This window comes from Bufo gargarizans, chromosome 4, assembly GCF_014858855.1.
Source record: "Bufo gargarizans isolate SCDJY-AF-19 chromosome 4, ASM1485885v1, whole genome shotgun sequence".
NCBI classification, from domain to species: domain Eukaryota; kingdom Metazoa; phylum Chordata; class Amphibia; order Anura; family Bufonidae; genus Bufo; species Bufo gargarizans.
In genome coordinates, this window is record NC_058083.1 from 203,430,678 (window position 1) to 203,443,533 (window position 12,856).

Sequence of the window (12,856 nt, forward strand, 5' to 3'; positions counted from 1 at the left end):
TATTTTTGAGTTTCAGCACAGCAACGTTGCTGTGAAAAATAAGACTAGATGGTAATCCGGGGTATAAAATTTTGGCAAGCTCTTCTGGCGTGGCCCTCGCTTGGCTGCTAAAGTTCCTCAGATCTGGCACTTTACACAAGTATGTGTTTGTCAGATGCTAAATGGGAAAAAACAAACAATTGGAGGATTTCGGTGTCCCTTTGGCAGCTCAGCTGACTGTGGATTTTGCCATATTTAGCTCTACAAATTGATGTGTTCGGAGTTATTTTGCCCACTGGTTTTCTGTCTCCTCTTGTAAAGGCGACTTTGTGTTTCCTCATAGGTCATCATCCCATTTCTGCCCTTGTACACAAGCCACAGTGAAACCAAAAGTGCGGTCACTCACAAGATGCTCTGCAGACATTTTAAGAGGGCTTATTTTGAAGGTTTTTTGAACCAGTGTACTCCACCCTTTTTACCATGATTTGTGGGATGCATTTCATATTGGTAATACTAATGACTGTGATCAGAATGAGCACCGCTAACTACTACTTTTATACCCCTGATGTCTTGCTTCTTTAGTTACCCAGAGGTGAAACATTGTATTTATTCGGAGAGTAACTGCTTGGAGTCGGTATAATTACAGATCATCTATCTTTAGGTCACTTTTGATCATGTTTTATTAATATGTTCTTGTTAAAGTGCTAAGGTCCCACATTTTAGGACCCGTCCTATCTGTAGAACGGGACCCCTGCAGTGAACAAAGAGCAGCTGTGCACATGTGACCACCCAAAGTTCTGAAAATAGCTGTATAGTGAATGGAGCGGTGGTTGCGTTCTCCATTCGCCACTAGAAGTTTTTCAGAACTCCCTCGATGAATGGAGATCTGATGTTGATGACCTATCCTAGCTATATACCATCGGTGTCCCAGATTGTGTTTAAAGTTTTATGACACATTTAGTAGGTTTCTCATGCAAGTTGTCTGGATGAGTATGATAACCGGTGATATGTTAACCAGTAACTGGAATCCAGTTACAGGTTATGGTACTTAACTTCTCTTGTATTCCCTATGACACAGAGGATTATTGATGGACACCATTTTCTTATATGAAAACTTCTCATTCACAGTTGCCTTAGGGATGATAGGCCTTTGACACTGATTTATTGTTTGGGTAACTGATTAATGTGATTAATTTCCTTTGTGCTGTACTTCTATTCGTGCCTTTAAAGAGGATCTTTCACCACTACTGACATACCTGTTTTAATATCTTCATGCATCCCCCATGTACTAACAGTTCTGGAACCTCTATTATTATGGCTCTATGTTGTGTCATTCCTCTATTATATCTACTAGAAGTTATGAATGAATGGCTAGCAGTCTGCAGTAAGGGTACAGAGGGGAGATTACCAGTTGGGGGTGTGAACCTGCACAGTCTGACTCTATCCAATCAGTGCTGCCATTGTCAAGCTGTGCAGGTACACACCCCTCTGTGCCCTTACTGCAGACTGCTAGCAATTATTTCATAACTTCTAGTAGAAATAATACAGGAATGGCACAAAATGGAGCCATACGAATAGATGCTCCAGAATTATTACATGGGGAGTGTCTGTAAAGAATAAATCAAGGCAACTGGACTTATTGTAGATTTCTTGAAAACGTTTCACTCGTTCTTCCAACGAGCTTTCTCAATTCTGAGTGACTGTACAAAAATTCTGGGAATAAATATGTAACTGAATCAACATCTGGTAATTATACCCAGCATTAGGTCAAAGGTGTTGATACCATTATCCTAATTGCAGTCAGTAGGTGATAAAGACTTCCCAGAAAAAGGTGTCAAGACAGCATTGTATGTGGCAGACAATAGATGTCTACCCCCCCCCCCCTTCCCCCACACACACACCTCTATTCAAGCTTGGCTTCTCCATGGGGAGTGTATAAAGCTATTAAAACAGGACCGTCAGGAGCAGGTGACAGGTCCTCTTTAAATCCCAGGACCTTCCATTCTTGCTGCATACACTAATGGAGGTGTAGACTTTGGACAAGTTCTGTATTGCCTCCACTGTTTCCTTTTCATTGTTGTGCATGGCTGGCTGTGGCCATTATTTTCCTTATGCAGTATATATAGATGACTATTGTGAGGTAATTAGCATATAGCATGCACACTATTATACCTTCATTTCCCACATAATTCGCACACTGACGTCTTATTCAGGAGAAAATTGATGAAGCTAATCCACAGCAAAATAAATCAATGGTTGTGGTTTACAAGCATTTTGTATGGTGAAATCCAATTTTTATGCTTTTTAACACCCTCTTCGTTCCCTTGGAAATTTATGTATCCATGTTACTTTTGACAGTTTTTCGCACATTCAGCACGTTCATGATATGTAACACAATCACAAAAAAAAAAAAACATACAGGTGAAACCCGAAAAATTAGAATATTGTGCAAAAGTTAATTTATTTCAGTAATGCAAATGAAAAGGAATTGCATTGATGCAGCTTAAAATGAGAATATTGTGAAAAGGTTGAATGTTCTAGGCTCAAAGTGTCACACTCTAGTCAGCTAATTAATCCATACCCCCTGAGCAAAGGGGACCTCAGAATTGTGACTTTGGGGTTTCATAAGCGGTAAGCCATAATCATCCAAATTATACCAAATAAAGGCTTGAAATATCTCGCTCTGCATGTAATGAGTCTCATATATTAGTTTCACCTTTTAAGTTGCATTACTGAAATAAATGAACTTTGCCCGATATTCTAATATAGATCTAAGCACATTGAATAAGTGAATCACAGCTCATTGGGGGAAGCTTTTTGAGCATATGCCAAAGCTGTTACCTTTTTTATAATGAGCATTAGAAATTCAAAAATAAAACGTGATAACTTTCAAAAAAGTCATATTAAATGGAAATCTGTGAGGCATGTCGGTGTTGTCACATGCGGCTTGTTAAGCCTTGTGCATTCTCTGAGTTTTATTCATATCCCAGATTTTTACTGTCTGGGAAATGAGCTGACAGGACTCTGTGCCATCTGCAACCATTACGGTGACGCCAGTGTACTGTAGCATGCCGTATCTGTGTATCTCTCCTATTTATACGCATTAATAATTGGGTACCTAGTTTGAAATCCATAATAAGCAGAGCAACTACAGGCATTTGATTCAGAGGTTCCCTTTAGGCCGCATGCACACGACCGTGGTGTGTTTTGCGGTCCGCAAATCGCAGATCTGCAAAACACAGATGGCGTCTGTGCGCGTTCCGCGTTCAATGTAAATGCTTATTCTTGTCTGCTAAGCGCGGACAAGAATAGGACACGAGATAGATAGATAGAGATATATATATATATATATATATATATATATATATATATATATATATATAATTTTTTTTTTTTTTTTTTTTTGCGGGGCCACGGAACGGAGCAACGGATGCGGACCCAAACAACGGCCGTGTGCATGAGGCCTTAATATAATGGAAAATAATTGGTGGTATTGTGTTGCCACATGCTTTCCCGAAAGATGTTGCTATATGGCCTCTTTCACATGAGCGTGACAGATTGGCTCAGGATGCGTTCAGTGAAACTCGCACCATTTTGCAAGCAAGTTCAGTCAGTTTTGTCTGCAATGGCGTTCAGTTGTTCAGTTTTTTTCTGCGTGAGTGCAATCCGTTTTGATGTGTTTTTCACGTGCGTGATAAAAAAAAATCGAAGGTTTACAAACAACATCTCCAAGCGACCATCAGTGAAAAATGCATTGCATCCGCACTTCCGGATACAATGCGTTTTTCACTGAAGCCCCATTCACTTCTATGGGGCCAGGGCTGTGTGAAAAAACGCAGAATAAAGAACATGCTGCAATTTTCCCGCAACGCAGAACTGATGTGTGAAAATGACCCATTGAAATAAATGGGTCAGGATTCAGTGCGGGTGCTATGCTTTCACGTCACGCATCGCACCCGCGTGGAAAACTTGCTCGTTTGAAAGGGGCCTATGTCTGTGTGTCTAGATGTTTCAGACGCACTATGGCCGATTTCTTAATGTTACCGAATTCTGCACTGTCTGACCATACCAATCCCAGTCTTAAGATAAGACAAATTTAGGTTTCAGACTCATGGGCCGTTACAAATTTGGCATATTGTAAGTCCCGCGTCATATTTACTACTGACCGATTTTTGGCATACAGACAGAATAATGTCTGTGTGCCAAAAATGTGTCCAAGTTTTAGAACTGTGATGTTTTTGCCACCAACTGAGGAGTGGGGAAGTTGGCACGCTGAAGAGCGCGGAGCCTAGTGCTGATACTGTAAATGAAGTGAAAACGGTGTAAACCTACAGTCTTAAACTGCACCACATTTATCACGGTGGCTGGTGCTGGCTGATAAATCTGTCGCATCTTTAGACTGTCAAGACTACATTTACGCCACCTATAAGTTGGCTTACTTTTACTCCAAAAATGTGCCAAAATTTGGCATGGTTTTTTAGTTAACAGAGACTTAAACAGGGCATATCCTTTTTGAACAGGAAGTAAAAAAAAAAAAAAATTGGTAGATTTGGTGCTAAATTGCGCCAAAAATCAGTCCCGTTTGGCTATGGTCACCAAATCTTGTGTATATCCAGTAGCAAAAATCTGAGGTTGACACTTTTTGATTTGCACTGTTGCAGATCCACATTAAGGCTAACCCCACTGTTGTTTTTTTGCCACCTGAGATAAGTTACGGAGACTGCAGAGAATTTATCAAGCAATCCAGAATTCTGGCATCCAGAAGGTTGCCTAGCAACTCTTTTGCTTATTTGCTCGATTTGTGACAACTGCAACTTAAAATGTCTCAAAATTCATCTCATTTTTAGGCCTCTTGCACACTACTGTATGGCTCTTATAGTATTTTGCGGTCCGCAAAAAAACGGATCTGCAAAAAATACGGATGACGTCCGTGTGCAATCCATTTTTTGCAGAACGGAACAGTTGGCCCCTGATATAACAGTACTATCCTTGTCCGTTAAGCGGACAATAATAGGACATGTTTATCTTTGAACGGAAATACAGAAACAGAACGTTTTGTTTTGTTCTGCGGACAACTCCTTTAAAGAGCTCTTGCCACAAAATAATGCAATCTGAAAGCGCCATGTTATACAGCAGGAGGAGCTGAGCAGATTGATGTCGTTTTGTGGGAAAAGTTTCACTAAAAACCTGTATTTTATACATTTATAGCTTAGTTTTGTTTTTCACCTCCTGTGAACAGCCATGGGGGAGATGTTATGTACCCTTATACACAGAATGCTGTCAGTCAGCACCTCCTCTCTGTACCCATAGCTGACAAATTGACTGGTTATGACTTTTATTCCTTATTGCAGCACTTATTTCCTAGACCTCCCCCCTTCCACGGAAGGAGGTGGCTGAGTGGAAAAGTGGTCAGGCACACCCCCTTACATGTCAAAATACGCTTACTATTATGGTGTTAATCTTTCGTAGGCAAATCACTTTAGTCAAAGTATTTTTATTTAAAAAAATATCTTTCTGCATTTAAGAATTTAAGACTGTTGCTCGTTAAGGTTTTCATTGCACAGTTTAATTGAATGCTATCGTTTGTAATCAGCTGCTAGGCAGTGGAAAACTGCTTCATCACCATTGATATGCAAAGAGGATCCATTTTTCTCTGATTCATAAGACATTAAAATAAAATAAAAATATTACCCGTCTGATACCTGCTTGGAAGCAGTGCAATCTGCAGACGGCATGTTATCGAGAAGGAGAGGCTGAGCATAGTTATATAGTTTTGTGGGAAAGATCCAGTAGAACGTGTATTTTAATCTCTTCACTTTCAATGTTTAGGGGTCCAGTGGGGGGGGGGGGGGGGGGGGTCCTACTTGGTGATTGACAGCGCTCCTCACATATCTCTGTATGGCCGTCCACATAACAGATCAACTAATATAATAAAATAAGTTACTGAAACCTTTCCCACAAAACCATAAACCAAACTATGCAGCTATTCCTGTTCTGTAACATGCTCTATTCCGAAAATTGCCCCTTTCTTAAAGGGTCCTTTAGACAGAGGGAAGAGACAATTGTGGTGTGCCGATTGATTGTCATGGCAGCTTGAAACCTACTTGTATCCTCCGCCTGCCTGTCTTACTGCTCCAGTTACATCACATCTGTGCCCATTTACCATATTACGGTAAAACATATAAACGTCATTGTTATCACGGCATTTAATATCCTCTTATTTATCCCGGATGCTGAATGCCATGAAAGGAAAATCTTCTTCTCTCCCCAGTTAATCTCCTTTATATTTATATATTCTTTTAGTAATTTTCAAAAAAAAAAAAAAAGGGGGAGGGTCAAATTTGTAAAAAAAAATAAATGAAATTTACATTAGGTGTCTTTAAAGGGATTCTGTCACCAGATTTAACCCTATTAAGCTAGCTGACATTAGCGATGTGCTAATATCAGCTAACCTAACTAGCCTATTCCTACTCTTATCTATGCCCGTTACCCAAGAAATCTAACTTTTATGATATGCTAATTAGCCTCTGTGGGGGGGGGGGGGGGGGGGCGCGCGTTGTTCCTGCTCCTTGAGGCTCCGTTCTCCCACCTTTTGTCGCCTCCCTCCAAGTCCCGATTGACAGGGCCAGGTAGTGCTCGCATCTGTCTGCCAGCCTGTGCTCTGGGGAAATCTCGCGCTGTTCAACATTCGGCGCAGGCGCGGTGATGGAAAGACGCTCGCCGGATGCGAGTGCTGCCTGGCCCTGTCAATCAGGACTTGGAGGGAGGCGACAAAGATGGGATAACGGAGCCTCTAGGAGCAGGGGCAACGCCCCCCCCCCCCCCCCCCCCCCCTGCACCTAGAGGCTAATTAGTATATTATAAAAGTTAGATTTCTGGAGTAATGGGGCATAGATAAGAGTAGGAATAGGCTACTTAGGTTTAGCTGACATTAGCACATCGCTAATGTCAGCTAGCTTAATGGGGTTAAATCTGGTGACAGAAACCCTTTTAAGCTTTTTCTAATGTGACGTTCTGTAGAACCAGTTTTTTTTTATTTATTTTTTTATTTGTATTCCATTTTTCCCCCTAGATTGAAACCATGTCTCATCCATCTTGGTTACCACCGAAGAGCTCAGGAGATGGCCTTGGACATGTGACAGCCAGAATGGAGACCACACAAGGGTTTGGGGCGCCAAGCATTTCTGTGTCCACTCAGCAAGCACCTAAGAAATTTGCACCTGTAGTGGCCCCGAAGCCAAAATATAACCCGTATAGAGCAGGACAGCCTGACGGAGGAGATGGTATGTACTTATAGCAATTGTACGTAACAGATATTCCTTCCGTTGCAGTGCAGCTCTGAGAGAAACTGTCACTAATACGTGGATTTATTGAAGTCATTCTAGTGTTGCAAGTTATGAAATGCATCTTTGGAACTCCATTTCTTAATCATTTATTTATTTCACTTTGCCAGTATGCCCTTTAGGGCATTAGACTAACCTCTGCCAATATGCCCTTTAGGCTACATGCACACAAACGTATTTTGTTTCCTTGTCCGTTCCGTTTTTTGTTGAGGATAGGATGCAGACCCATTCATATTCATTTCAATGGGTCCGCAAAAAATGCTGACCGCACACAGTGTACTATCTGCATCCATATGTCCGTTAAAAAATAGAGCATGTCCTATTCTTGTCAGTTTTGCGGACAATAATAGGCATTTTTACAATGTATCTGTTAAAAAAACGGATGCCATACGGACGCAAAAACACATACGTTCGTGTGCATGTAGGCTTGGGCAGGGAAAGTCTGTGCTTCCAGTCTGGGGGACTACGTATCTCCGTAAATTCATATGAATGGGCACCATGTGATGCCATGTTTGCCTCCTTGCACAGTTTATCCTGGCGATAACAGTTGATCATCTGGAAGTTCAGCTGCCAGACCTGTAGTGATTGTTCAGCTGGGACAACCCCCATTTGATGTGTGACTTCCAGCTCTTCCTCTGATTTTGTTGTGCTTTATTTTTTAGAATTCTTATAATGCTATTTTCCCCTTTTTTTTTTATGCTGAGTTTTTCAACGTGGTCAAATGGTATCGCTGCAAGTTCTTTTACTGTGCCTTCTGTCTTCTCTGCTTCTTCAGCTGTATGTTACTAATTCAGTTTTACTTGGATATGTTGTATCACTTATCTTTTGGGTGTAGTTCTGTAAATGAAAGCCATTTCTTAAGCATCCAGAATTGTACACAGTAATGAACATTAAAGGGAACCTGTCAACGGGATTTTGGATATAGAGCTAAGGACATGGGTTGCTAGATCGCCGCTAGCAGATCCGCAATATTCAGTCCCCATAGCTCTCTGTGCTTTTATTGTGTAAAAAAAACGATTGGATACATGTGCAAATTGCGGACAAGAATAGGCATATTCTATTAGTGCCGGCGATGTGAGGTCTGCAAAATGCGGAACGCACTTTGCCGTGTCCGTGTTTTGCGGATCCGCAAAACATGTTACAGATGTGCGAATGGACCCTAAGGCATATTGTTACACCATAGACTTTTTCCAGGGTGCGGATGCCCACAGAGAGGTCTCAAAGTGCTGCTGTAGCACAACTGATTGATTTTAACTATAGCTGTAGTCCAAATGAATGCAAACTTGTGTACTGCAACTTTCATTCAATAGTTAAAATCAATTAATCGCACTACAAAAAGTCAGTGTAGCCCAGGCCTAAGGCAACATGGCTGGATTTCTTTCTTTCTGAACTCACATGTGTATGCCTTAGGCCTCGTTCACATCACCGTTTCTCCTTTCCGTTCTCCGGCTCCGTTGAGGAGCAGGAGAACGGAAAGGACGGATTCTGCAGATAACTGAAACCTAACTGAGCGTAACGGAGCCTAAAGACCCCATAGACTAAAATGGGGTCCGTTCGGTGTCCGCTCAGAACATGATTTTCGAGTGGAGACGAAAGTCCTGCATTCACAGAATCCGTCCTTTCCGTTCTCCGGCTCCTCAACGGAGCCGGAGAACGGAAAGGAGAAACGGTGATGTGAACGAGACCTTTTTAGAAGCAATTAAGAGATTGTCTGTTAGGACTTAGGCACATGAACGTGCAGGCTGTGTCCGTATTGCAGACCGCAAACGGGACTGGTGCGGAGCGGAAGCATGGAGCAAAAGCCCAGAGAAGCACTACGGAGTTCCGTGGCATTTTGGTCCGTGCCTCCGCATTGCAAAAAAATAGAACATGTCCTATTGTCCGTATCACTATCACTATTGTCTATTAGGCCTAATGCACAATGCCGTTGTTTTGGTCCGCATCCGAGCCGCAGTTTTGTCGGCTCGGATGCGGACCCATTCACTTCAATGGGGCTGCAAAAGATGCGGACAGCACTCCAAAAAAAATATAACATGTCCTATTCTTGTCCGCGTTTTGCAAACAAGAATAGGCAGTTATATTAAAGGCTGTCTGTGCCGTTCCGCAAATTGCAGAACGCACACAGACGCCATCCGTGTTTTGCGGACCACAAAACGCCCAACGTCGTGTGCATGGGGCCTTAATGAAATGGAAAAAAGTCTAAATGGCGATTCTACTTTTTTTGGGCCTTTCACCTTCCACAAAAATTAAATAAAAAGTGATCAAAAAGTCATACACACCAAATATTGTCTTGAAGGAGTTTAATAATAAAAAGAAAAAAAAAATCCAAGTAAAAAAATACAATTTTTTTCCCAAAAGGTTGTTGAATCGAAAAAATTTGAAAAATAAAATCCTCTCCACATATTTGGTATCGCTGCGTCCATGACTAACCACACTACACAAATTGCAAAAATTTATATTTTTTGCATATTCACAACCAGTTAACAAAATAAAAATGATTAAAAAGTATTACAGTACACAGTGTATAGATATAGTATATACTCACACAATACAAGAGATATACATTATACATACAGGCACTCATATAGATGTGTAGCAGGTATGTAATCCTCTTTTCTGCAGACTTAAACTTAGGGCTCGTTCACACGACCGCAAATTGTGGTCCACTTAAATGGGTCCGCGTTCCCTTCGTTCCGCAAAAAGATAGAGCATGTTCTATCTTTTTGCTGTGCAGAGGCACGGAACGGAACCCCAGGAAGCACTCCGTAGTGTTGCTTTCCGTGCTTCCGCATTGCGCAACTAATGAAAGTTAACTTCTAATACAAATACAGGAGGCGGTGCCAGCAGAATTACCTAGCCGACACCCTACCTCTATGACAGGGCGCTGCTATCAGCCGCAGTTAACCTCTCAGGTGCGGCACCTGAGGGGTTGACCCCCCTCCCCCTAATCGCAGCTCCCGATACCGCCTCCTGTATTAAAGGTTAACTATCATTGGTGGCACAGTGTGCCCTCCTCCCCAGTATTAAAAACATTGGTGGCCCAGTGCGCCCACCCCCCAGTATTAAAATCATTGATTGCGTAGTGCACCCCCCCAGTATTAGTCATTGGTGGCAGTGGTCACAGGGTCCCCTCCCCTCCTCCTCATTGGTAGCAGTCGCAGCTTCTGATTGTTCCATAAAATGCGGAATGCACACTGCTTTTTTTTATATATTTTTTTTTTTTTCACATGGTATCGAGTATCGCAATACCTTTTTATGGTAACCTAAAGCAAATCAAAATTTGGTATGAAAACAACCCTACTTTGCTCTATTCATTAACACTGGTTTGCTTGGCTTTTATATAAAATTCATTCACATTCTTTGTGCTGCTTGGATTTGTGCTGATGGCATTCACTGCTCAAATGTGCGTAATTCTTCTGTCCCAGGGGATCCGCTGGCACAGGAGGACAGTTTAAATAGAACGGTTTGTTCTGAGAAGAGCAGATGAACACAGGGAAGGGCTACAGTAGTGTAATTCAGGGAGCAAGGAGTTATAACCTTCCCTGCAATCGACCTACAAAGTGGAAGCCTTCTTCATTTTCATATTTGTAATATTAGATGCTGTCACTTTGTAATGTACTTGATCTATGGAAATATGGCTGCTAGCTTTGATTTCATGTCCATGCAGACGGTTATAAAGCTAAGGGCTATATATATATATATATATATATATATATATATATATATATATATATATATATATATACAGTATCTGACAAAAAGTTAGGACACCCCTCGCATTTTTGTAAATATTTTATATCTTTTCATGGGACAACACTGAAGATCTGACACTTTGATACAATGTATAGTAGTCCGTGTACAGCTTGTATAACAGTACATTAATGTCTAAACCGCTGACAACAAAAGTAAGTAGACCCCAAATTGTGCCCAGTTAGCCGTTTTCCCTCTTCGGTGTCATGTGACTCGTTAGTGTTACAAGGTCTCAGGTGTGAATGGAGAGCAGATGTGTTAAATTTGGTGTTGTCGCTCTCATACTGGTCACTGGCAGTTCAACATGGCCCCTCATGGCAAAGAACTCTCAGAGGATCTGAAAAAAAGAATTGTTGGTCTACATAAAGATGTCCTAGGCTATAAGAAGACTGCCAACACCCTGAAACTGAGCTGCAGCACGGTGGCAAAGACCATACAGTGGTTTAACAAGACAGGTTCCACTCAGAACAGGCCTCGGCATGGTTGGCCAAAGAAGTTGAGTGCATGTGCTCAGCCTCCTATCCAGAGGTTGTCTGTTCAAAATAGAGGTATAAGTGCCGCCAGCATTGCTGCAGAGGTTAAACGGGTGTGGGGTCAGCCTGTCAGTGCTCAGACCATACGCAGCGCACTGCATTAATTTGGTCTGCATGGCTGTCGTCCCAGAAGGAAGCCTCTTCTAAAGATGATGCACAAGAAAGCCCACAAACAGATTGCTGAAGACGAGCAGACTAAGGACATGGATTACTGGAACCATGTCCTGTGGTCTGATGAGACCAAGATAAACATATTTGGTTCAGATGTTGTCAAGAGTGTGTGGCAGCAACCAGAAGAGGAGTACAAAGAAAAGTGTGTCTTGCCTACAGTCAAGCATGGTGGAGGGAGTGTCATGGTTTGGGGCTGCATGAGAGATGCCTTGCTGTAGGGAACTATAGTTAATTGAGGGAACCATGAATGCCAACATGTACTATGACATACTGAAGCAGAGCATGATCCCCTCCCTTTGGAAACTGGACTGCAGGGCAGTACTCCAACACGATAACGACCTAAAACATACTTTCAAGACGACCAGTGCCTTGCTACAGAAACTCAGAGTAAAGGTGTTGGACTGACCAAAAATAAACCCTGTTGAGCATCTGTGGGGCATTCTCAAACAGAAGGTAGAGGAACACAATGTCTCTAATATCCACCAGCTCTGTGATGTCATCATGGAGGAGTGGAAGTGGTTTCCAGTGGCAACCTGTGAAGCTCTAGTGAACTCCATGCCCAACAGTTAAGGCAGTGCTGGAAAATAATGGTGGCTACACCAAATATTGACACTTTGGGCAGAATTTGGCCATTTTCACGTAGGGGTGTACTCACATTTGTTGGCAGTTCTTTAGACATTTTTGATTGGGTGACTAAAATAGATGGAGGAGGTGCAGTAGACATCGCTTATCTAGACTTTAGTAAGGCTTTTGATACTGTCCCACATAGAAGGCTTATCAATAAATGAGTTTTTGGGCTTGGACTCCCATATTGTTGAATGGATTAGGCAGTGGCTGAGGGACAGGCAACAGAGGGTTGTAGTCAATGGAGTATATTCAGACCATGGTCTTGTTACCAGTGGGGTACCTCAGGGATCTGTTCTGGGACCCATATTGTTTAATATCTTTATCAGCGGAATTGCAGAAAGTCTCGATGGTAAGGTGTGTCTTTTAGCTGATGACACAAAGCTTTGTAACAGGGTTGATGTTCCTGGCGGGATACACCAAATGGAATAGGATGTAGGAAAACTTGAGGAATGG

The 12,856-nt window shown here is 42.0% G+C and overlaps 1 protein-coding gene across 7 annotated transcripts in view; it reads left to right on the forward strand.

The window, feature by feature from the left end:
• The window catches only part of LOC122936356 (LIM domain containing preferred translocation partner in lipoma), a 271,804-nt gene that overhangs the window by 83,272 nt on the left and 175,676 nt on the right, over positions 1 to 12,856 (forward strand). For all 7 annotated transcript variants that reach the window (XM_044292514.1, XM_044292513.1, XM_044292518.1 and 4 more), the window contains one exon: positions 7,052 to 7,262. In XM_044292514.1, coding sequence (XP_044148449.1) covers positions 7,061 to 7,262 — 202 coding nt within the window. In that variant the 5' untranslated portion in view covers positions 7,052 to 7,060. The remainder of the gene's footprint in view (positions 1 to 7,051; positions 7,263 to 12,856) is intronic.